The 27,591-nt window shown below is 32.6% G+C and overlaps 1 protein-coding gene across 2 annotated transcripts in view; it reads left to right on the forward strand.

The window, feature by feature from the left end:
- The first annotated feature begins 1,876 nt into the window (after positions 1–1,876).
- Positions 1,877–27,591, forward strand: part of LOC143230487 (uncharacterized) — a 40,059-nt gene continuing 14,344 nt past the window's right edge. The window contains exons 1-5 of one of the 2 annotated variants that reach the window (XR_013016450.1): positions 1,877–2,431; positions 5,662–5,839; positions 10,728–10,840; positions 12,737–12,911; positions 16,687–16,823. Coding sequence is in view for 1 of the 2 variants with exons in the window: in XM_076464154.1 (XP_076320269.1) it covers positions 2,045–2,431; positions 5,662–5,839; positions 10,728–10,840; positions 12,737–12,911; positions 16,687–16,823 (990 nt within the window). In the remaining variant the exon portion in view is untranslated. The remainder of the gene's footprint in view (positions 2,432–5,661; positions 5,840–10,727; positions 10,841–12,736; positions 12,912–16,686; positions 16,824–27,591) is intronic. The other variant, XM_076464154.1, reaches the window with a different exon arrangement.

The following is a 27,591-nucleotide window of genomic DNA, read 5'->3' on the forward strand; positions in this document are numbered from 1 at the left end:
GAGGGCTCTTGAAGTAGTAACACATTTTCACATCCATATTCTACATTATGTGTTCTGTGCCTCATTCACTAACATTAACAGAATCTAATACATTCATCAAAGTTCTCAAGATAGAGTTTAGTGTATTAGTTACTGCTATTAGTTAGTACAGCCTGTTCAACAGCTATAAGGTTGATTAGATTATATTTATAAAAGAACTAAGAGTTGTGTTCAACTTTTCCAGAGTTGGGAGCTTCTTAAGAATCCAGTAGTTTTAATTCTTAATAGATGTGGTTCTGATTGGAAAAGGGTAACAGGGAAGATTAAATTTACTTTATAAAGAGAAAGACATAAACTAAAAACTAAAGGAGACAATAAGTTTAATTGCTTTATGTTAACAGATATAATGTCAGACTTGCAGAACTTGGGGAAAGCTGTAGATTTGGTTACAAAAGAATCAGATCATAAAGTGCTTGGGAGAGAAAGCTGACTGACAGCTTTAAAACGAATGACAAGGATTATTGTGTTAAAAGTAAACAAAAATGTTAGAATGGGGATTGAATCATTAAGGTTACTCATGGTAAAGTTTGTGATATAAAACTGAGATAACTTCTGTTTCTACAAGACAGATAGTTAGCAAATATTCTTGATTTTTATTTTTTATTCTTGATAAAAAAAAAAAAAAACCTGAGGGATTTAAAATGGGAGCAAATAGTATTTTCTTGAGAATTTTAAAGGAGGTCAAAGGTCAGATTACAAGTCTCTTTGTTTGAGTTTTGTTAGGTCAATGGGTAGTGCTTAAAATTGGAAAATTACTAATGTTACTTTTTTTTGAGTTTCTAGAGTTACCTAAGAAGTTTTAGACTAGTTTGTTCTACTTCACTTCTTCCATGTTAAAATTGTAGGATATGTGATAAGTGAATGTTTGCAAATTCATATATTGAAAAATTGTATTATTACAAAACAACAGTGAATGAGATGGATTCACTAAAGGAAATGTACCCTTGTATCTTTACTCAACAAAATGTTGCAACAGTTATGGTCAAACAAAACAACTTATTATGAAATAGCAACATATAATCCACAATAAAACTTTCAAACAACTAGAATACAAATTTTACATCTCAGAATAAAACAGTTAGTGAACCATTACTTGGTCTTTTTTAGGTACAAACATCACAAATCTCAATGTGATTAGTTTCAGTAAATGTTAAAAGAATTTTGAAAAGAACCAGAAGAAAAACGTGGTTCACCACAGAATATCACAATGATTCAAAATCAAACCACTTAGTATCATGAACAGATCAAGAGTTGTTTTCAAACAAGAAAGGATTTTTTATTTAGTGGTTACACTATGATATTACATCCCATGTGACTAGCTATTATCATAAATCCACTTAATATTTGATAACATTAAGATCTGTAGATCATGATACTGAGTGGAAGTTAGTGTGAATTTCATAATACTTACATATATATTCAAAATTAACATGTTATAAATATAAGGTGAAGTAGCATTTTAAAATATATAAAAATTCATACTTCAATTAAATGATAAAAAGAATAATAAATGAACAGTAAACAAAACTACAGCAGAATAAAGGTAGGGTTCATTATTTCACATGATTTATAGTTTTTTAAAATTAAACTTGTTATTTTCATTGTACAGTAAATTTTTCTTATCATTGTTATCAGTACAATATTTAGAGAATTAAGGATGTGGGACAGTTAAAATATAATAATTTTTTATTTAAATTTAGGTGCCGTAGAAATATAAGTTAAAAATTACGGCCAAGTAATTTTTCAATAACTTCTTCCGGCTAGGCCTTGTCCTTTCTCAAAGTTCGTGTAGCAGAGAGCCTTTGCGATCGTTCGCTTAAAAAATTGGGTCATAGGCGAGTGACGTCACTTAAGGTAAACAAAGCCAGTCGCCGTCTACTTTCAATCTATGCGCCATTCTGTCAATGAAAGCTGTGCGTTTATGTGAAAATAATTATCTTTATTTTTCCTGGACAAATGTCATTTGACAGGCCTGGTGAATACAGTTATAAGTAACTAAAAAACTATGGGTTTTCGTTGTGCTGTTTATGGATGTGGGAACATTCCCAAAGAAAAGGAGATATCTCTGCACGAATTTCCACCCAAGTCAGACAGAAAACGGCACGTGGCATGGACAAATTTCATATCAAGAACTCGTGATAAATGGATACCGACCGTAAGCTGCCATGTATGCAGTGAACACTTTTTTGAATCAGACTTCGAAAATAAATTACAATTTCATATGGGATTTGCAAAAAAACTAGTGCTAAAGAAAGACGCAGTGCCCAGCGTGTATCCTAAGTGCGAGGGAGATCCATCAAGCACGGCGAGCAGCAGAGGCACATCGCACTCTTGTTCACAGACAGATGATAGCCATGGTCAATCAGCTGTTCAAATACGAAGGGTATACAGGGTAAGCTCAAGTTTAAGCTAATGTGTTAGCCGCAAGATAGAATTGTAAGCAACCATTCAGGTTTTATAAACACACTACCAGATCTGCTAGAACAAAAAATGTTTATGAAGTTTCAGCTGTAATTTGCTATAAAGGGATGGACAAACAATTGCTTACGTTATTTCTTCTTTCATGTTTATAACACTTTCTTTTAGGAACTTTCATTGGAATTTCGAGACGTCAATATGCAACATAAAAAAATGCTAGATCTACAATATCATGTATGAAATATGACCTCAATTATGTTTGATTTTCCATTCGTAACGTATACTTAGTTATATGCATATACATCGGAGCAGGTACAGAATACAGTATAAAGATAGTCTATCATGATATTAGACATACATCTAGATATGTATCCATTACTTGGGAAAATAAATATTGACTAGAATTTACTCATACATTTACTATGTTATCGCTCATGTGACCGTGCTGACGGCTATAAATTTCATGACGTTAGCAGTGTAAGCCAGTTTTTTATGACATCGTAGCTTGTAACTTAAAAAAAAAGAAATCCATACCAAGAACGATCGAACAACTGCCAGACCTGATCTGTTTCGGCCAACGTGTCAACATTAGACACATTAACGTCTGCAAGCTCTGTTTTGTACACGTAAGTGCGATTGACACTTTATATCTATTTTTATTTTCTCCTTTTGTCGCCATTTTTGTTTACCTCATGCCATGTAGGTTTGCGCGCCCAGTTCGCTTCCCCCAGTTTTGTTTTAAAACTAGTCAGTCGTAATTAAACATGGCTTGGAATAACATGAGTTTGAGAATTTCGATAGTTTCTTTAATAGTATTATTTTTAGTGTGATACGATATACATATTAGGATACGAAAAATATCTAGTTGTCTGTGGTATTTAACGCCTGCTCGTTACGTGAATATGTTAATTTTTTTGACGATTAAAATGTCAAGCAGGCACATGCTTCTTATATACTTAAATAACGTTTAATAGAAGTAGTTTTCTGTTAGAGGGAAAAATCGTTATATTATTATTATTATGCAAAAAAAGGTTTAGAAAACGGAGAAAAGTAAAGTAATGTTTTGTTACCTAGTTACGTAGTCTTGTTTATACTATTTTGTACATCAGAGTATTGCAGAAACAAACTGATTTGTGATAGTATACTTTTCAGAATTTAAGTTTTATTTATCACCTAAAAGTTAATTTGTTGTAACTTATTTCATTTCATATATTCAGGAAAACCTTATAATGGTTAGAGAAGCACTTTTTACACAAATGAAAAACGTACACAAAGTAAAATAATGTTGACAGAAGTGCTATAATTTATGTTAGGCCTAATTTTACATCTGTAAGGATGTTTCCAACATACGTTTGTTACATGCCTTCATGTATTTTAGTGTAACGCTGTGTTAAATACAGTAGCATTGTTTTAAAACTAGCATATTTAACTAAATGTGTTATAAATAACCGTCTAAAAAATTCCAGTGTGGATAACAGTACTTGAGATAAACTACATTGTTCGTTTGTGACAAAAGAGGGCACAGATAAACATTACAGAATCCACCAGGTTTTATCTTTACTATCTAAAGTAAAATAAAAGAATTATGTCATTCCTAAGTAACTAAAATATATTGCTATAATAACAATAACTGCAGCAACATAAAATAAATGAATAACAAATAAGATACTGTACAAATTAAAAAATGTGCAATTTAAATGAATAGTCCATGTTTGTGATGATGGAAAAAACCACTATAAGGAAAAATGTATCTCAAGATAGCTGGTGTGTGCATTAGAATAAATTAGAGAACAATGTTTGGACCTTCTTAGGTCATCTTCAGGTTAACAAAGGAGTACTGCATGTTGTTTAGTGTCAGTGAAGGTTGTTTGATCTGGAAGTCCAGGTAAAAACCTTCCACATCAAGAAACTTTCACTCACACATTTAAATTGTACATTTTCTAACAGATACAGTATTTTGTTATCATAGCATTGTATTTTAGTTAGTCGCTAACAGATAATGTGATTCTTATACTTTAGATAATGGAGATAGAATGTGTTGAATTCTAAACAATTTATCTGTGTCCCCCTATGTTATAAACAGTGTTGTTTATGTTGAGTATCGTAATCCTTTTTTATTGTGAAACTTTATTTTCCTCTGAACACATCAATTTCCAGTGATGATTTATTACATTGTATGGGATGCTATCCAAGTTTGGAATTAATCTAACCAGAAAAGTCTCTTTTTTTTTTTTTTTTATGTCAAGTAATTACAATGATGTGATATACCCAGTAGTATAATGAGTGAAAATACTTAGGACAATATTTCTGTGATTATAAGGACTTAGTACATCACATGAAAGCAGTTTTGTAGCCTCGGTTTATCTCAACATCCAGTCGTACATTATCTTATAACTATCCATCTTGACATTATGACACTGTCATAAAGGTGTCATGTTCAAACCACAAAACTCCTTTCTGTAGCTTTCAAAATTCATCTATATAATGTGGATGACAGATTTTAAGATGCTCTGTTTGGCAACTTGACTGGTGTGTATTTATATAGATTAGCATGAATATTTTTTCATTTTCTAACTCCTCAGAGTATACAAAAGTTGAATGGATATATCTTAAAAGCAACTTGTGTGAGCATAACTTTAGTCACTTTTTGTGACAGAAACCAATCTTAATTTTGTTCTGTAGTGTTGTCTGGGGCACATAAACTTTTGCCACTGACATTTGTGTTTATAGATTCTCAACTTTTACAAAATGTTGCAGTTTTCAAATTTCAGCTAAGATATGACTTCTTGCATCACTTCTCCAGATGGTCCTGGCACTCCCAAGTTTATCGATATTCTATTTTTGGATAGAATTGACATTTCTGCCTTGGAAATACTGAATCCCTTATCTCTGGGATTTGGCTGTATGAATAGTTTGCATTTTTATGTATTTTTCTCAAAGGCAACAAGTTTTCAGTGGCAGCATAATACCAAAACAGTGTACAAGTGTAGTTCTCATATGTGCCATTGTACCACAACTGTATTGGGTATGTGGTAGTCATGTGACTTGCTGATTTTTAGATTGCAAATCATTTATGGGTAACATATTCAATCATCTTTATAAGGCTTGAAGTGATGATATTTTAAAGATAATGAACAGAGGAGGTGTTATAAATGATAGTATTAACTATTAACTATTGATTCCTTACATTTACTTATCTTTTAGAAACCATATTTAAGAATAAACTTGGAGCAGTCTGGTGATTCACCACAAGAAGGCATTATTTCAAAGTTCAGTGAGAGTGATGGTGAAGTTCAAGATTGTTCAGAACATGATGTTGTGAAGATAAAAAATGAAGCAGATCCAAAAAAGTATGTGGACCCTGGGTCAGAAGTTTTATCAGGTGAGTATAAACATGTTAATAAGTATATTCATTAACCGTGTGGCACACACACACACACACACACACACACACACACACACACACACACACACACACACACATGTATAAAAGTAAGTAGAATATACTATTTCATATTTGAACTTTGGTTTTGTATTTCAGTTAGTTTTAGATATAGTGAGGTTTCTTTACCAAGTTTTGTACCAGGAAAAAATGCTTGTGTGATATATTTTTAAATGATAGATAAACATCAATATGTTATACATTAATCTGAATTTTTATAATATTTCACCTTCATTTAGTCATATAATATTAGTTTTGTTGCTTGGACTTTATTTTAATAAGTAACAAAAGGATTAATATTGTAAAACATATTTAAAATATATGATTTAAAATTGAAGTCTCATGAGTTTGTCATTTTTATTTATAGTACATAGAGTTTCATGATGATGGCATTACAAGGTAGGTAAACCTGACTGAAATTGTAAACATAGTTAAATATAAATTGACAAAAACACACAGCTTAATTTTACAATAATTATTTCCAATATGATATCTTACCATCTCTCACAGAAGATTTTCTTGACAAGTACTGTTTCCTGTCTGTACAAACACGTAAATGTTCATGCTGTAAATGATATGAGTGTGACCCTATCCCTATCGCAGCTAGCACCCTCTCTAGTCGTGTTCTCATTAATCACTTCTCAATTGGCAGTCTTACTGTGCAGATGTGTTTGTTTTTTTGTTTATAATTTAATTATTATATTCTTGCAGTTTTATCTTTGTGTCTAATTCAGTTATTGTCAGTTTCCACTTTTTTGGGAGAGTCGTGATTTATTTTCATTATCTACTTTCCCTTTCCTGTTTTTTTGTTCAACTCTTTGACTTTGTGAGTTGTGCACTCAAATTTACTGTCATGATCACAGGGTCAGTACCAGAGTTATTGACTCTTATCCAACTTGGATAAGATGGTTGTGATTTGTATGGTATTATATAATCAATGTTCTGAATACCCTGATGAGTGGACTATCATACCAGAGCATAGGTGTGTCCGTACGGGTTGAAGTGTTTTTTTTTTCCTCTCTCTCCTGAATATGTTTATCTGTTGCATATTGTTTTGTGGATCTTACCCAAGCCTCTTCTCTCTTTGCAGACTTGATTAATCAGGTTTCTTGGGTTTTGTCTTTGTTTCCTGTTTTCTTTTAAGACTCTACTCATGTTATTCTAGGGGATTAATCTTTGAACCATTATTTAGTTTTTCATCCTTGTGTGGACATTTCGGTTTTCTGCTAGTTGTTTTGGGGAACAATTGCATTTGGGGAGTTGATAAGCCTTGTATCCCACATACGTTGGTCTATCACATTTCTGCTTTTATGGTTTCGACTACCCATAATTGGAGTTGTATCTTTTGGAATTTGTTCTTCCTATGAGGAGTGTGGATCCTGATATTTTGATTAATTTTACTTACTCCATTTTTCTGTATTTTTCTTATGATATCCACTATTATCTGTGTATTTTTCTCCCTTCTCCTGCTGGTTGAGGCTTCTTATCTCTCTCAGTAAGGGTTTGTGTTGATCCATAGTAATCTCTATTTTGGTCCTGTGTCACTCCTTTCTTTTTTGGCCCTTGTTTTATAGATTTTGCTGCTCTGCTGTTGGGTTATTCTAGATCAGGTTATTGTTTTATCTCAGGTTTGTATTCTCTTCTATTTCATTATGTAAATTGTGCATAACACCTTCTTTTATGTAAGGAGTTTTTTGGGTTTCCAGACTCTTTGGAATCTGAGGTTGATTCAACCCATCTGCATAATTCCTTTTCTAATTTTCCATTCCTATTGTGTCATCACCCAACATTTTTTCCCCTCAGTGGAATCCTGTCTCTTTACTGTTATTGAAGAGGAGTTTATTCTTTTTAGGGATTTATTCTTGTCTTTGTTTTGTTGTTGTTGTTGTAATTAAGATGGGAGATTTGTGTCCAGTTTTTGGTTTATCTCAGAACTGTTTCTCTATCATTTTGATGTTCATCATGGATTCATAATTAACTATTCATTGTATTTTTACTTGTGGTTGTAAATGAAGTAGTGCAGCGTGTCAGCTACGTATATACATATTCTCATCTCCCTAGCATCCATACATTTCTTTTGTTTTGTTCATCATAAATGTGTTTCAGTTTCAGGCTTTTCTGTACAGACTTGCCTTGGCTCCTTGTGTGTTCTGCCAAATTATCAGGACCTTTTCTCGACAGTTTCATTTCCAGTGCCTTTGTTTACATCATAACATGGATGACTGGCCAACTCTGCCCTGTATACGCATTTTCTTCTTCAGAAAAATACCTGTATGGGTTGACTTATCAAGGTGGGAAGTCGTTTCTTCTCGGTATGTTTCTTACCTGTTGAAACCAGCCTTCTTTCTATGAGTTGATGGCTGTGGAATGTTTTGTATGTGTTGTCTCCTATTCTTTCTTTCTTCTGCATGTGAGGTTCTATATCTTTTAGGGATGTGGCCTTCTCTCAGAGCCCTCATTCATTTTGGTCATGCCCAAATGCCATTTTCACTTGGTTTTGAATGACCAGTAATGCATTTTTTGCTGCTCTTATTCTTTCTTTCACTTCCAGTCTTGAGTTTCTCTGATGATTAGATTGGACCAATATTACTGCAGTATTTTTCTCTTTTTCCTCCTTGTCTGAATTATCACCTTCTAACAGATGTTTTGTTGAACATTTTTTGAAACTAGAGAGTTTCTGTGTCGAGGAACTCTCTTTGAACTTCTTGCTGTTTATCAGGTAGTATTTACCTTTCTACTCACTCTTCAAGACCAGGTGGGGATGATCCACTCTGACATTTCTACAGCAGTGTCCTGTATTACCAGACATAGAGGCATCATAGTGATACCTTTATTTTTGAACTTTGGATTGTCTGTGCTGGGCCAACTGCCATCAAATCATTTTGTTGACATATCTTATTACAGATGCCCTAAATCTGGTCACAGATCAATTATCCTGTTCTGATAGGATTCTACTGATAGTAGTATTTGTATTCTCTCATTTTTTTGAGTTGTGTGAGCTTTGGAGTGTCTTTAATTTGGACTTTTTACCTCTTGTCTTGATACACACTTTTCTTGTTTTTGATCTGTATTTGTATTCTCTCATTTTTTTGAGTTGTGTGAGCTTTGGAGTGTCTTTAATTTGGACTTTTTGCCTCTTGTCTTGATACACACTTTTCTTGTTTTTGATCTGTTCCTCACCCACTGGTGAGAGCAGTTGCTGCTTTCAGTCATTCTCTATTGCCTGCCTTCCCCATCCTGTTTTTCTCCAGGATTTGAACCTCATTGTTTTCCTTCATGCTCTAACTTATCTTCCTTTTAAACCTTTCTCATCATGATTGTTATATTATGTAGTCACCGTCTCTACTGAAGTGTTTGATTTTTGGGTTCACTGTGTTTTGTTCCACAGTTTCTGACCTTTTCTTTATGCTCTAAACTTTGGATGCTTGGAAGAGTAATCCTAATTTCACTCATCATTTCCTTCCATCCATTTCCCATTGTCAGGACCTTTTCAGTACTGACCAACTCTTTTGCCCTGTAAGAGCCCCTAGATGGTATATATATGGTATACGACACACAGCGTGTCCTTCTGTAGTTCTTCTGTCAGTTTGTTTGTTTGTTGGAATCCTTTTTTTGTGTGTGTGACTTTTCTCCTATTCACCCTTATGGAACATTAGTTTTTAAATGGCAGTACTAGACATTTGACATATTTAGTTCCAAGCATTCAACTGTTTGGTTCAGTTATAGAATAATTTCCCCATGAGAATAATTACAGTCACTATAAGTGTGTAAACAGTGTTGAAGCTTTTTTGAAAGGTCACTTTTATTAATATATGATATTTATTCAAGTTCAAGAATCACTTCTGTTGCCTAAGTTAATTTGTAGTGCTAAAAAAAGCTGTGTTAGAGAGAGGTCAATCAAAAGGCTGAAATGAGTATCCGAAGTTGTTTATCATCAGTGAATTGGCAGAGCTGACAAAAATATAACTGTCACCTTACAATCTACAGTGAAGCTTACTTGGGAGACAATACAAGTTAGGGCTAATTTTCAACCATTGACATTGGATGCCTATACAAAATTGATGGAAAATATGTAATTTCCATATGATGCCAAATATATATTTATACAGTGTATATAGTAAATATTAGAATAGGTATATGATGTCAAATATATATTTATACAGTATATATAGTAAATATTAGAATAGGTATATGATGCCAAATATATATTTATACAGTATATATAGTAAATATTAGAATAGGTATAAATATAGTGTATGAAACATTTCTGAAATGTTTACATCACTGTACTTACAGATAGACAAAATGTGTAAATATATATCCATTTTAACATAAAGGTAAAACTGAGAGTCACTTAAAGTGGGTTTTGAAAAATTGTGGCAGAATAAGTCAAATATATCTTAAGAAAACATTTAGGTCATTAATGTTTCATGTGGATAAGATCAGATTTTGAGATTCTATTCAAAAATAAGACTGCTGATAAATAACTAGAATGTTTAATGATACAAACACTTAATCTTGTCTAACTTCAGTTAGTGCTGAATTTAGTGGTTTGCTGTAACAAATCGGTATCGAATTTCTTTAAGACGAAAATTTCTATTATACTTTTGGAAGTTTAGGCCTAACAACCCAGATACTTTTTGGGCATTGTAAAGTGCTGCCCTCTTTCACAGGAGGCTGTTGTCTTTTGCCTTGTTAATCCAAATTTGATACAAAATTCAAGTACACTGGGTTAATGTATCGAAGTATTAATTCAGAATGAAAGCTTATTACAATGTAGTATTTTAAAACTGAAATTTCTTCTTATTAAACTAATTTATATTTTTAGGAAAAAATGAGCTTACTTTCATCAAAGAAGAACCTTTACATTCCAATTTTGAATTCACAAAAACAGAAGAAGAGCAAGAAGAGAGGTATTATGAAGTTCGAAGGAAAATTCAGGTAACTTGTAGGTTTAAATTTTGTATCTGTGCATATTAAATAGCTAGATACCTTTGAAAGATCATTTAGGTAGTGAGATCAGCATCTTAGAACAGCTGGTATGGGTATTAACACTTTTACTAATATACATTTTTATTTCAAGCGGGTTTCTCGTCATCAAGAATTTGCCCAGTATTGTCCACTCTTCTTACTGGAGCTACAGTAATGGTTTGATTTTGTGGGGCACTTAGTAATACAAGTTCTGCTTTTGATGCTGTTTTGTATTATATTACCAGAGTCTGCAAATGTAATTAGGAGAGAAGTGATTTTAGTCTGTTTGACCATTGTATACTGGAATCAAATCATGCTCATTGTTGTCCCCTAGTGGGACAGCAGTAAGTTTTGAATTTACAATGCCACAATTGGGGGTTCGATTCCTCTTGGTAGACACAGCAGATAGCATTATGTGGCTATGCCATAAGAAAAACATTTATTATCATTGTGTTTTAAAGAATTATTATTTTTATTTTGTGTTTATCATATTGTGTCACTTGAATATTCTCTTTTTTATAACTTATTTGTTTTTTAACCTGGTATTCACTGTGTGACCTTTCCGTACCAATTTAGAAATGTTTCCAAGAGTTTTGTTTTGACTCACAGGTACCATGGTTCAGAATTTATAGTGTATATCCTTTACAAGTTTCTCCTGGTTTTCTTTTCTGTCATCAGGTTGAAGTAATCCATGCCTCTTATTTCATATCATGGTACTCGTATGATGTCTCTGTGATTCTATTTCCTTTTGTATCTGCCATCATTTTCTACCTCCATAACATTCATGCTGTTAGCTTGACTGTTTCATTCTCTTCAGTGAGTTGTTCTTTCTACTCTAGCATGGAAAGACATGCCATAACTTATATTTACACAGATAGATTTGTTTTTTTCTGTAATTTTGGTGTTACCATGTTTACTTAGATGAAATGATTGACCATATCTTTGACGTGTCATTTACACTGTGCACTTTATTGTCATCTCTGTCTTATACAATCTGTCTTCAGTGATTCACATGTTTGTTTTGTCATTCTGGTACTTACAACATTATACATACAATAATTTGCCTGTTTCTTTTCATAGTTTATTACATGTGTTTGTTGACTATATATAAATTGACATATTGAGGTTTTCAATGTTAACAGATGTGTTCTTTTCTTTATCTTCAGTAGCACGAACTTCCTCAGAAGAATATCGGGCAGTGATTACATTAAAAACATGCCACTTTATCTTCTCTTCTTTACATTAAATAAGTGTCAAGTTTTTTCTTATTTTCACCAACAATAGTCATATATCAAAAATTTAGTTTAGTTTATTTCATAATTAAAGTCTACCTAATGACAAGCATATCAGAGTTCCAGGACTTAAAGTTAACTTCTCTACCTGTAAATGTAAATTTTACTGTGGAGACCTACACTTTTCAAAAAACCAACCAGGAATGCTATTAAAGTTAGAGTAAGTTTTTCAAGAACTGCTTTCCTATGAGCTGAATATGTTTCTGTGGAAGCAGCAGCATGTATGGAAGTGCTGCGACACTCATCCAACTTTTTTTATGTCTGCATATTCCATGCAAACCTAATCACTGTTGTAGATTTTAAAAATGTATTTCACATCAAGTTCTGGTTTATATTGAAATATTATGGTAGAGAAGCAAGAATCTCATTCAGACAAGTACCTGAGGTTTTCAAGGACTCTAAACGTTTTATGTAATTTTTCTGTATTTTCTTTTCATTAAAATGTGAAAGGAAAATTAATGCTGGATTTTTGTACTCTATATTGAAGATTTTTTCTTTCTATATATTAAAATGAGTTGAAAAAAAACTAGTTTTTATTTGTATTTTGTTATTAAATGTGTCTTAAATGATTTAGAACCCAGGTGTGAGAATAAAAACAGAACAGTCTGACCATTCACCACAGAATCACATTATTTCCAAGTTTAGCGAGAACAACAATGAAGTTCATGATTGTACATATTGTGATGTTTTGAGTTTGAAAAAGGAACCAGAAGAAGGGTTTCAACAAATTAATTCAGAAGGTTTATCAGGTGAGTATATAAGTGTGTTGAAAGGTGTATTCATTAACCATATGGTACAGTGAAGACACTGGTATATAAGTGATATTTCTAATCATACAAATATTTTGTACAACAATCTGCATACAGTTTTTGGTTTTAGTGTATGTGGGGAAAAAAACATCCTGCTGTGATGTTATAAATTAGAATATACATCAGTTTTTTTATTTATTTTTTTTTTTTTTTGTATCCAAATAGGTTGTGATGTGTAATGAGGCTTTTCTAGTGAGTGTTGCATTTGGAAAAGATGTTCAGGTACTATTCTGAAATGACAAATAAACAGTCTCGTATATTACGCATCAATCTCGATTTTTATAATGTTTCCCTCATCATTCATTCATATAATGTTAAGGTTTACGTTTGAGTTTAGTAGAAGAAAAGGGAATAAGAGAGAAAAATATGTGGTTTAGGAACTGAGGATGTACATTATTTTCTTGTTTTATATGTGGTTTAGGAACTGAGGATGTACATTATTTTCTTGTTTTATATGTGGTTTAGGAACTGAGGATGTACATTATTTTCTTGTTTTATATGTGGTTTAGGAACTGAGGATGTACATTATTTTGTTGTTTTACATGTGGTTTAGGAACCGAGGATGTACATTATTTTGTTGTTTTACATGTGGTTTAGGAACCGAGGATGTACATTATTTTGTTGTTTTATATGTGGTTTAGGAACTGAGGATGTACATTATTTTCTTGTTTTATATGTGGTTTAGGAACTGAGGATGTACATTATTTTCTTGTTTTATATGTGGTTTAGGAACTGAGGATGTACATTATTTTCTTGTTTTATATGTGGTTTAGGAACTGAGGATGTACATTATTTTCTTGTTTTATATGTGGTTTAGGAACTGAGGATGTACATTATTTTCTTGTTTTATATGTGGTTTAGGAACTGAGGATGTACATTATTTTCTTGTTTTACATGTGGTTTAGGAACCGAGGATGTACATTATTTTGTTGTTTTACACGTGGTTTAGGAACTGAGGATGTACATTATTTTCTTGTTTTATATGTGGTTTAGGAACTGAGGATGTACATTATTTTGTTGTTTTACATGTGGTTTAGGAACCGAGGATGTACATTATTTTGTTGTTTTACATGTGGTTTAGGAACTGAGGATGTTCATTATTTTGTTGTTTTACATGTGGTTTAGGAACTGAGGATGTACATTATTTTGTTGTTTTATATGTGGTTTAGGAACTGAGGATGTACATTATTTTCTTGTTTTATATGTGGTTTAGGAACTGAGGATGTACATTATTTTGTTGTTTTATATGTAGAAAATTTCACAAAATCTGAAAATGAAAACAAAAAAATTGTAAACATAATCTTACAATTAACTAATGTTTTGAAACTAAAAGAAAACCAAATTTTGTAAAAATGGTTTGGTTGTTTTTACATGTTTATACATTCATAGGAAAAAGTTACCCATATTTCAAACAAGTTTCTGTTTGTTGATCCACTTTATAATATGGTTTTATGTAACTAAAGACCATAAAAAGCTACACTGATTTAAGACAAGCATCAAGCTTACACACATGTAACTTCCATTGGTGTTTACAAAAATTTTTATATTATATAATATGGCTTTATGTTTAATGACCATAGGAAGTGTACTGATTAAGGCAAACATCAAGCCTACACACATGTAATTCCCTTCATAGGTGTCTACAAAACTATTTTTTAGGAATGAGCAAAGTAGTTTGAAATTTTGAATTGAGTAAAAAACTTGTATACATATGTTGAATAAATAAACAAAAGTGTGTTTCTCATAAGTGTCCCTTCGACCATGGATGCCCATGTTTCCTTTCTCAGTTACGTATGAATCAACTACATGTACTTGAGTATTTTTCATGAAGTCCAAATTTTAGCATGAATATCATGGATATTAGGCCTTTTTACTTTCAGTGCTCTCTTGTTTTTGGTGTTCAGTATCATATCATGAGAGTTGCAGATGATATAAAATCAAGATCAGTTGATTAAATATAGATGTTTGTAGATGATCCATTGTACTTTGATTTATTAACTCAATAAAAATAGGTAACTGTATTTTTATATACTTAGTGTGGACGCTACTGAACTTTTGATTTACAAGAGAGACTCAAAAAGGAAAAACAACATGTGAAGGACATTTTTTTTTGCTTTTCATAATTCTAAGGATTAGTCTTATAAGATTTTGAAAGGAAAATAAATGTTGATTTAGTAATGAGGATTGATGTTACATATTGTTCATTTCATGTGGATCCCCCTGAACATTTGAAATACTTACTGATATTTGATAAGGAAATAAATGAAATTAAATTTGTAACAAACCATAAAATGATGAAATTAAGTTTATTCTATGAACGTTTCAAACTTTCATCATGTTGTAAAGTAACTGCCTATACTGTAGGTTTGAAAAGTCATACGTTTGTAAGTTGGTGGAATCAGAGCAGGAATGGTCAGTTGCATAATATGGAACCTACTATTGTTTATCCAAATCATCTAATGGTAGATGATTGGAACTGGAATTTTCAACAATATTTCAGCCTGGTATGACCAGGTAGTTAAGGCATTCGATTCATAATCTGAGAGTTGTGGGTTCGAATCCCTGTTGCACCAAACATGCTCACCCTTTCAACTGTGGGGGTATTATAATGTGACAGTCAATCACACTATTTGTTGGTAAAAGAATAGCCCAACAATGGGCAGTGGGTGGTGATGACTAGCTGCCTTCTTTCTGGTCTTACACTGCTAAATTAGGGACGGCTAGAGCAGATAGCCCTTGTGTAACTTTACACAAAATTCAAAAAACAAACAGAAGTATTTAATCAGTATAAAAAAGCTTAATGGGACTTGTTTTTTATTTTTTCAATAAAGATGACAAACAACTGCAGATAACTATTTATTATACCCAATGTTTCAGCTTATGCAGTTTTTGAGGGTCTGTAAAGTCGCATGTTACAAACCTGATTTAAAATAGTAGTAACAAAAAATATAACACAATAGAGTCGAAAAAAAAGTAATTGTTAACATAAATAAATAATAGTAACAGTATTATGGGGGCCACACATTATAAATAGAAGGGTATCAGAATTGAATTATAAGGTTCTTTGAATTTTATATTAAGAACATTGTCAAAAATTTGTTATTTTTAATGTCTTTTGGAGTATACATCTTGTTTCTTGAAGACCCATTCCATGCCAACCCACTTTGGGCTACCCAGTTCATGTCATAGATTTCCTTGAATAAGTTCAAGCAAAACTTAATTTTGATTTATTCAGTCATGCAGTACAGCTTCAGGATTTTGCAAGGCTCAATAAATCAAAATGAAGGTTTTTACTTGATTTTTTCAAGAAAGCCTATGACATGAACTGGGAAAAGTTCTTTTTTTTGGGTGAGTTGGCATGGAATGACCCTATACTGTTTATATTTACAAGAGAAAATCAGAAATGACTGTGGAAGTTAACCCTATCAGCAAATGTTACTCAAGGTAACCTGTATTTAGTTTGTAGAACTTATAAAAGTATAAGATGCATTCATTATTATCACAATGATTGGACTTTTCATTCTTATTTTCATCAAATAGCAGTGAATAAGAACTGGCCCAGTAATAAGAGACATTACAACAATATAGAGTGTATTGGTACATTTTTAAAGTTATTCTATTGGGTGACTATAAAAAATGTTTTAGAAGTTATTAGATCTTAATAAATTATTCATACTAATTACTATATTTGATCAGATCTGTCTGTTGATTGTAGATCGTTTGAACAATGACAAGGAAAAGAAGATTTCTGGATATCATAATGCATCACAAAAATCTTCACATACAGAGACACAGAACTACAAATTCTTGGAATCGAGCAGTGGTGATGGATTTGACAAAATGTCTTCAATGGTAAATAGTCAAAAATGACAAAAATCTTCATGTAGTAAGAATAAATTATACAAATGTTCTGTATGTAGCAAAGAATTTGGAAGAAATTATCACTGTGAGGAGACATACTTGGGAGAAATCATATAGTTGTGTTGTTTGTGGTAAAGACTTTAGAAGTAACAGTCATCTTACAATTCATCAGAGGATTCATACTGGGGAAGAAACTGTACAGTTGTGTAGTGTTCAGAAAGTAACTTAAAGCGCATGAGAAGGTACATACTGGGGAGAAAGTATGTGGGTGTAGTATGTGTGGGAAGAAATTTGGAAGTAGTTATTACTTGAAAGAACACACAAGGTTGCACATTGGTGAGAAACCTTACAGTTGTGTAGAGTGTGGTAGAGAATTTGCAAGAAATAGTTATCTTAAAACACATCAAAAGATACACACAGGGGAGCAACTGTGCAGTTGTGTAGTATGTTATAAAAATTTAGAAGTAATAGTCATCTTACAGAACATGAGAAACTACATACTAGGGAAAACCATACAGTTGTGCTCTATGTACTAAAAAAATTCAGAAGTAATAGGCAGCTTAAAAACATGAGAGGGTACACACTGGTAAGGAATTATACAGTTGTACAATCTGTGGTAGAGAGTTTAGAAGTAACAGTCATCTTACAACACATCAGAGAATGCACAGTAGGGAGCAATTATGAAGATGTGTTGGAAGGATTTTGAATAAAGCACACTAGGGAATAAATACTGGGGAGAAACTAGTTAGTTGTGTACATGGGCATCTGTAGGATGTGGGAAAGGGTGTGGGGAGTATATGTCCCCCCCTCTGGTATTTGGAAATATAATTTATTTAAAAAATATGTTGTGAAATTGGGAAGTAGTACTTTTAATTGTAAATTATGAAATAACATCTACACTCACAGCTTACCCCAGATGTTCATTCCACAGAGAATGATCCCTTATTAACTAAACGCACATGAAAGAAAGGGTGCAAGGCTACCATTTGCAGTATTTTAGACAAGAACGGGTTTCACATCATATTTACTAAATCTGAAATTATACCAAAGAACTTGGATTAGATTGTCCATACAAGTTGTTTGTTTCAGGCATTTTCATAGGGAACAAATAAATAGAGTTCACATCCTTCATTTGGGTAGGCTGTGATCCACAAGCTATTTATTTATGACTAGGACTGATTGAAAAGAAGTTCCATATTTAATTGAAACACTGTCGTGTTTGGTAAGCTGGTCATAGTCACACTCAGATAGAATGTATTATTTTAGCATTGTGATGTATTGATCAACAGTGATTGTATTTTCCAGTCCAGGAGTTGTAATAATTCATCAGCTGAATGGCACCCCAACATTATAACAAGTTTACTTCCATATTTTGTTACATGAAATGCAGACATTTCAATAGAAATTCTTTTGTTGCATGTAGATGGTTCAGTTAAAGTTTGTGAGAATATATTTGCATGTATTATTTTAACATTTTTACAAATCTGAACTCATCAGAGAAACATTGGTTTCTCAGGGGGGTATAATACCCAATAGTATAGTTCTAAGTAAAGTGCTGGAATACAAAATCTACATTATAACTGTATAAGGAGGGATTTATTCATTTTAGTGGCAGTATGGTATTTCGGCTAAAAAAGTACTGGCATGCCTAAACCTCTGGTGGTAGCATCTGTGATGTCCAGTGTTGTTGACATGTGATAGTGCTTGGAAAAGGAGAGATTTTCATCTAACTACTCTGCCATTATGCTCCTTATTATCAAGATAACTTTGGATTACACTGGTAAGCATTTGCACCTGTTGTAGAACAATAGTTCTCATATAAAGTGAGTCATTATCCACACTTATAAAAAATATGAACAGTCTGTCCTGTTGATTTTGGGTCCCCTAGTGATGCAGGAACTGTTGATTTCCAGTGTGACAGTAACTGTATTGTCCATCTATTCACTGTGGATGCTAATATTACATGTAACTTATTAATTTCTCACTGACTTTACCATCATCTAGCTGTGTGGCCTTATGGTATGACTTGCTTGTCATATAGTCTTCATTGAGTTACACCTGACTTTTATGTTGAGATTCTTTAAATGTGATACTATGGAGATGGTGAATGTATTTTTTTAGAGGTGAGTGGCTACTCAGTTATTGGTAAACACTTAATACATGTATTTATCAGATGAACATATAAATAATCTGTGTTTTAATTTTTTTGAGTTGTGAAATTTAAGGTTACTTAAAGCATATATTCTTTTGAACAAGAAAAATATAAATTATGATACCATCATTTAACTAGTGGCTGTTTCATTCTCATTGACTGATAGGGTATTTAGTTTGTTTGTAATTTACTTTCAAATTGCCTCAGTGATTGATGATTATTTGTTTACTATAAATAAGTATGGTATTAGAATCCAGTTTTTCAATTGGTTTTGAGGAAACAATAATGGATACAAGGCATTAGAAAATAATGCCTTGGTTTAAATCTCTTAATATTTTTTAATGCTAAACTACAACCTAATTAGTAATAATAATTTTATTATGTTAAGTTCAAATTGACAGCCATGTTATTGAGAACAGAATCTCCAAATAACACTTGTTTGTCTGATGACAGAGTGTGGAAATCATTTATGATTAAAGTATGTAAATATTAGGTCGTCCAGAAATACATGTCGAAATTCTCACGATGACACTTAGAAGTTGGATATTGAGTAACTCATCAATGTTTAGTTGGTTTAATCCAACGTTTGTTACCCACAAGATGTCTTAATTGTCTCTGTTTCAACTTTATTCAGAGCAAGTTTTGCAACCCCCCCAGGGCAGCATTGACAAAGAAGGATTTTCATCTGATTTTCCTCTACGACTTGAAACTTGGATGAAAAGCTATAGAAACTACACGGAACATCAACTAGGCATTCAGCCATGGATCTGTTACTGAACATATAGTTCAGTGCTCGTTCCAAAGGTTTAGACATGGAGGTGAAAGTCTTGAAGACTACGAAGGTTGTGGAAGGAAGCCATCCTTAGATGAAAACACATTAAGGGAAGCGGTTGAGACAGACCATCACACAACAAGCTTACGGAAAAGCTAGCCACAAGGAAATCAAGCATTGTCAACTACCTGAGTGCAATTGGAAAGATGAAAAAGTTGGATAAGTGGGTTCTGCATGAGCTGACTGCAGGTCAACAAAATGGGCATTATGAAACCTGTTGAGGATGATGCTCCAAAAAGTGGACAAATTGGGAATCAAGGTTCTGCCTCATCCATCTTATTCCACAGACCTTTCCCTTACAGATTTTCATTTTTTCAAGCAGTTTGACAATTTTTTGAACAATAAACATTTTCAAAACCAGGTAGCTGCAGAAGCTTTCAAGTAGTTCATTGACAATAGAAACTCTGATTTCTACAGCAGGGGCATAAACAGCATGATTACATGTTGACAAATGGTGCTTACTTTGATTAAATCATGTTTTACATCACTGGTTTACACTTTTCCAAACTTCATAGTTCAAAAATGACATTTATTTCTGGACAATCTAATAATTTAGATTTTAATGATGCAGGCTTTTATCTGTGTAGAAAATAGTGTTTTGTTTATTTCACACACACACACGCGCACACGCACACACACACACACACACACACACACATACCAAGAGAAAAGTGTGTATGTGTAAAGTAAATTCTGTGATTTAGGAAGAGAGATGTCAGAAGTAAAACAATTGTCTTAATACAATAATATTTATTATACTATGAAATGCATGTTAATAAATATATTACCAACATTTAACTTCCAATCAGAGTTAAGTATGTTCTTAAAGTACAACTCAGAATCAACCTGACCACCAGCATAACTAATGAAATATAATTGTCTTATGTCTCTAGTTATTACAACATGTTGCTTAATCAATTGGATACACCAAGGAAGTACAGATTACATTGTGTACTCCTCCCAGCTGAATGTAAACCTACTAGTATTGTACTTTTAGTTATGTGTTGTCTCTAATGGTTGTAAACTCTTTCAGTGAAAGTGGTACTACTCATATGAACAACTTTGCATTTAGTGTTTAATACATGTGTACTAGGATTACATTAACACATCCAGGTTTAATGATAAGTTATGTACATGTGTGATGGAACATAACTCAGGATGAATAGGGCATGTGACTGTTATTTGTTTGTGCAAAGTACTGTCTGTTGCATCCACTGTAGGGAAACAAATCTTGGATTTTAATGTTGTAATTTCATAAACTTACCACTGACCTACCATAGAACCCTGATTGGTGAAAGAAGAAGACATGTCATGAGACATTGTGTAAAATGAAAACTAAAAAGGCAAAATTAATCATTAAAGTAGATGAGTATGCTTAATACACGTGTATTTCCTAGAGGTGTCTCCAAAACATTTGTGAATATCTCAACCCCTCAAGTTTTGTCTGAGGTACGTACATAACTGTGCTGCTCATAGAGTGATAACCAAACAGGTTTATTTATTACATGTATGTGAGACATCCACCACTTTCTAGTGGAGCCTGAATGAAGTAGAGAAAGAAATGAAACTAACCACCTAAATTATATCTGCAAATGCACACTTTAAATGACATTTTTCAACTGATTATCATTTGTTTACTTACAGATACATTTGAGGTATGTTTAAACCTAATTGCCCTAGAGTTTTTATGTGGGATTCATTGACTTGATTCTTGCTTTAAAAAACATCATATGTAATTTTTAAGTGCACTTATCCTTACTGTGAGCAAGGCTGTGTTGGTTCTACCAAAAGAAAAACTGTTAACATAAGAACATGTTAACCTAAGATCCTCCATTAAGTTATATGTTAGAAAATGAACATTCTGATTGGTTTAAGATCTTAGCAAGGACCAGAGCTTGTGAATAAAAAAGAACTTGCTTCTTCTTCATCTGAGGCCTGACATTAATCTGTTTGGAACAGCTATTAAACTTCTTTTGGTATTACAAAAAAGTAGATTCCTCTCAGTGGACTCAACAGATAGCCTAATATGGCTTTGCTATAAGAAAAACATGCACAAAAAGTAGTCGATTGTTAAGAAATATCTTTTTAAAAATGAGATTATATACTTTATGAAGGCAGTGAATGATGAAGAAAGGAGATATTATACAACTTGGAAAAAGTAACTAAGAGCTGTTTGAGGCTTATATCATTTCCATCATTAACTTTATGGACAAGTTTTTTCACTTCTGAGAGTTCATGTAGCATTGAAATAATTGGTTAATTTTTGTAATCCAGAAGGCTGGGTAGAAATAGGGCTCTAAAACTCCTCAAGTGCAACTTTAACATTATGTATCACTATATATAGGATTATGGAAATGATGATGCATTATCTAAAGACCATATGTTAATGAATGATTTAAACAGTGTGAAAAGAAGGAAATACAAGGTAGTAAAGTTAACCAACCTAAAGTAAAACAGAGTAAAGTACAAGGTGAAATCAAAGACAAAGGTGTACAGGGTATAGTGAGATCCATTATTCCTACAATAGGTCATGTTCTATCATAAATGTCAATAGACAAAATTACCAAAGTTGCCACTTTCCCATTATCTACAGTTTGAAACACTTCGTCATCTCCACAACTTTCTAATGGCTGAACGTTTAGTTTTAATTAGAAACTGAGAAAACAAAACAATGCTTCTATGAGGATAGATGCTAGAGGTCTGTAGAAAATGTGTGTAAATCATAATGAATGCTGTAAGCAAAAGGGTCCACAAAAGAAATGGCATATGCAGCTATAGCAGTATTCTGTTGGAACTTCACTTGAAATACTTGGTGTCAATGTATTTGGTTTTCTGCCAAAGAGAAACAGAGGGATCAGATACATAATGATTGGGATGAACTATTTCACCAAATTTCCAGATGCATGTTATGTTCCTAACAAGGAAGCTTAAACTCCAACAAGAAAACTCAGCAGTAAGTTTGTTTCAAGATTTGAGGGCACCTATGGAGCTCCATTCAGATCAGAGGAGAAACTTTCAACAGTTTCTTATACATTTATAAGAGTTAGAAGGGATTTGACTGAAGTGTTTAAGATTGTAAAAGAAATTGATAACAGTGGGAATTATGGACCAAGGCAATAAAAATATAAATTAAGACAAGGTAGAAGCCATTTTTAGGTAAAACATTTTTATTTTTCAAACAAGGTGGATGGCCTGTGAAAGGGATTGCATTTGGATGTTGTGGAGGCAGTACATTTAAATGAGTTTAAAAGAAAGCATGATATATATATGAATGATAAGGTGTGGCTTTACATTTTTTCTTTTACTTAGTAGTTTTAGTTTGGCTTAGAGGATGGGATAGCTGAGATGAACGAGCAGGTCCCTTGTTGTCCTTAAACATTAAGTGATTTTCCAGTGGTATAGTCAGGAGTTACAATCCATGTACTTTTAAATCAATTTACTATTTATGGGGATGAACTTAAAAAACAACAACAATGTGGAATCATGATTACCTATTGCTATTTGTGAGTTATCAAAAGGTAGTACATGAAGCTACTGACAATGCACTATCATCATCGATGTTTGGGAAGTAACTTAAAGTGCCATTGAACTAACTGTACTCACATCCAGAAGATAAGTATCTCAGCAGACCTGTACACTAAGATACATCATTGATGTCATGCATGAATTTACCTTGGAAAGATTTAAATTTAAAGAAGGGAAAGGTATTTGATATAATACTTATAGGACTTGATTCTTTTGAGGTTACACAGACTGCAGTGCACTTCCTGCCATGAGATAAGATGAACTGTAAAGGCTAAACAGATGTTGCAATAGCTGTTTGTTTTACTGAAAATAGTTAGTGCTGTTTACCATATCCAGGAGGTCCAAGGCATAGGTCATCCACCAGGATCATTTTTGGTCAATGAGAGAGTAACAAGCTGAGCAGTTTCAGAGAAAAATTTGATCATTGAGAGTCTACCTGTTGAAGAACCCAAAGTTCCACTTGAGACCTCTTTTAGAAAATCACAAAAGATAGAGCTTCCAGTTGATTCATTTTGACCACCTGACTAAAGAGAATTCCCCAAGAGACAGGATAGCAAGTGCCTAGAAAGAACATCTTATTTGCATACCATAACTCTCAGAAAAGAAAACCTCAAAGACTTGGTAAATAGATAGTTTAGTGTGTGTTGTTGTTTTTTTTGCATATTGGAATTACTCAAGAGATTTGGAATTCAGGAAAGGGTAATGATTTAAGCAATATTAACAATTAAATATTTGTTTACTAGAAGGAGCTAATCATGGTGGTGATGCAATGATTTAGAAATTTGTGTAGTACATCATAAACAAGAATGATATAACTGTCACAGTATATCAGTAGTCATAGAAGTATGTATTGCCCTAATAAGTAACATGCAAGTTATTTAGTTCCATAAGGGTTAGTGAGTGAATTGTTGTTTCTGTTTGTGAGTTGGGCAGCATTTTTGTAATTGATTAATTCATGAGAAAATTCTTTAAGTTTATTTGGAAATTAGGCCTACAAATGAGCGTAGGCTGTAGCAAACATTATTGAAGAAATAAGTTAATTTGTTATTCTTAAGTAGATAGAATTTGAGTATTATTCTGACCAAATAATCCAAAGTAACCCACTTGTTGATAGAACAGATTGCAACAACAGCATAAAACTGATAAAGAATAAAATAATTGAATAATAAAATCACAAGTTACACTTGTATCTTTGGCCCAGACTGATATAGGCAATATTTTTGGTCAAGCTCATTTTCTATATGACTAATGTAATTTATTCATTCAGCCACTGTTTTTGGTCTGTATCTAGCCAATATTGAATAACTCTTCCATAGAACATGAATTCATCAGTTTCATGGGCAAAACTGATGGATGACTTCTATAGTACATTTATCCTGGAGATGCCAATGTTAGAAATGAGGTGGAATATTATTACCTTGTTTCTGTCTTCATGTGTTGATGACCAATCTATTGCTATTTGTCAAAATTAAATCACTATCCATTGGCCAGAATGTTGTTCTCATTTGGAAGATTTGGTATAGTGCAAGATATATCATTGTTCTTGCTACTCTTGTGCAACTTGGAACTCAATTTTTCACCATTCTAATCTCATGGATATGTACCCATTTCCACTCAGCACTGACAGAGCTGGGCTCTCCACTGAAACCTTCTGTACAAGCTGTTTTCTGTTATTCCTCAACTTGGTGGCCAGGATTAGCTTAAGATACATTTTTTTTTCTGGAGCTGTTGCACTAGCTTTCACCATTGAACCTGGTTATAAACCAATGTTCTTGCAAAATTCGCTGCTTGGAAAAGTATTTGGCACTGTTGATTCTTTGGCACCTATTGATTTATCAATTGGAACTAATAGCCTTTGTTGCTTGACCAAGTGAGTGCAGTTCATTTTACAGTGCCCCCAAATACCAAGAGCAAAGCAAATACTTTACCTCTTCCATTATTGTATTATTAGTTTAAACTGTGACATAAACCAGTGACAAACTTGGTTGTGTCTGCCTATTCATTAGAAACTGATTTTGTTGCATCAGAGTGCTGCATTATTGAGTGTTTAGTTAACCCTTACTGTAGCTTGAGCTTGGCATAGTGGAAGTACCAGAGTATGATGTTCAGTCTGAGATATAGCCACAGCAGCTGTTATCATGTGTTTCTCTCTTCCTCACAGGTGACTTAAGCATTTCTTACTTAATGAGGAACATCATGTTTACCTATGGCAACTAGTGCTGTGTTATATAAATATAACTTGTTTCTACCTTTTTATGGTGTTATAATATTTAATATTTGTGTTTAATATGTACATGTTTAAGTTAATATATGGTCAAAAAAACCATTACCTTGATATTGTTTCTTTTCCTCCTTTGTCATTCTCAAAGTTGGAATACCTGTTATTGCCCATGGAGAACATTGCTTAAAATGACATTGTGAACTGATATTGGCAGCAATGTCATTTAATGATTGTACAGGCTACAGCACTACTAATTAAATAATGAGAATGACTAGTTATTTTGTAGTGCATGTTGAATTAGATGATGGCAAGGCTTCTTGGGATGTAAGAAAGCTTTTATTAATAAGTTTAACTAATAAAGTTAAAAACATTCAGAAGAAGAAATGACTATCTAGTGAAAGTAAACCACAAGTAATACACATTTTAGTTTATACATATAATAAATATTGTTTATTTCTTGTCACACTTACATTCAGTCTCATTGTTCTGTTTAATATCTCTTGCTTAGTAAAAGTGTGTTACTCTGTAATCTCTTCTTTGAATGAATTTTCTGTTCAGCAGACCTATCTAGTGTAATTCTGTAATTGATTCATTGAATGAATCTCCTGTGTAGCAGACCTATTCAGTTTTAATTCTGTAATTGATTCTTTGAATGAATCCTCTGTTCAGTATACCTATCCAGTGTAACTCTAGTTAATTCAGTATTACCTGAATATTTTACAAGCTAACCCACATGAATGGTCATTCTCATTCAACACAGAGGAAACCACAAGCTCTGTGTATTATCTGTTCACCAGTGAAGGACAGTGCTGTCCATAACTCTCTTGCAGAATATGAAGTGTTACAGTAACATCCTTTGTTGTCAACACAGGTATTAATGTAGATCATGACTAAATAAGCTTAACTTGATTTAGATGGGCTACATTTTATGCTGCACAGATTCGGAATAGACAATATCTCAGTAAAGATGTGTATATTTGCTATTGTACAGTTATGTTTTTCAGAAAATATTGAATTATGTTCATGATAAATATTTTGGTGAATCTTCTTTCATTCTGAGGACCTAATGACCAGTTTTACTACTATTAAGAGAAATAAGTGCTGTCTGAAAATACTGCATATTTGTATATCACCTCTTTTTGGAGGATGATTCGCAAATGTGAGGAGAGTTGTAATAATATGTTAGTATTATTATTGTTTGAACTCCATATTATGTGTATAATATTTTCAAACTATTTGTTTGACATGTTCGTGTAATGTTTTTTCTTTGCTGTGGTAAAATAAAATATGTTATTAGCTTTTAATTTTAGCATTTCTTACTTTTCTTAGTATGGAAACTAAACTATTTGATTTGAATATAAACATTCATCTTGGTGTAAGAATCACAAAAAATATTTTACAGTATCTTTCATACAAGGTTTAGTACTGTACTAGAGAAATCTCTGGCTTTTAAATTCTAGTTTTACAGTTACAGTATGCACATACAGGTCGTGAAGTTGAAACTTGAAGCAGAAAATGCTGAAATTGTATTTTTAAATAAGTGGGGGGAAGCTGTTTGTTGAATCTGATTTGGTTATTACTAGTAATGTGATTGGAAATGATATATTATGAAAAATTAAATTTATTAACAATTTAAGTAAAATAACAGATCTGCTATGTACCATGTGTTTAGGGTGAAGCTCACCTATCAGACCATGGCTTTACAAGTACACTTTCAATTACATGTAGCTGATATCATGTTGCATACTTTTATTCTAACTTTCAGATTAGAAAATGTTTCAGTCAGTAATTTTGTTGTTTTCTTAAAAATCTGCTAAATACTGAAGCCTGTTGAATCATACATTGTATCCCAGGGTCTAAATAATTGAGGAAGTCAGTCAGAATTTTAAAATCTTAGTTATTAATAATTAGTTATTCATTATATCATGAAATTAAATTACAGTTTACTGTCCTGCTGTAAGAAGTATTGTGTGGGATTTGATTTTAAAAATTTTATACAGTTTGATATGTTTTGTCAAAGAGAATTACT

Source organism: Tachypleus tridentatus, chromosome 1 (genome assembly GCF_004210375.1).
Source record: "Tachypleus tridentatus isolate NWPU-2018 chromosome 1, ASM421037v1, whole genome shotgun sequence".
NCBI classification, from domain to species: Eukaryota; Metazoa; Arthropoda; class Merostomata; order Xiphosura; family Limulidae; genus Tachypleus; species Tachypleus tridentatus.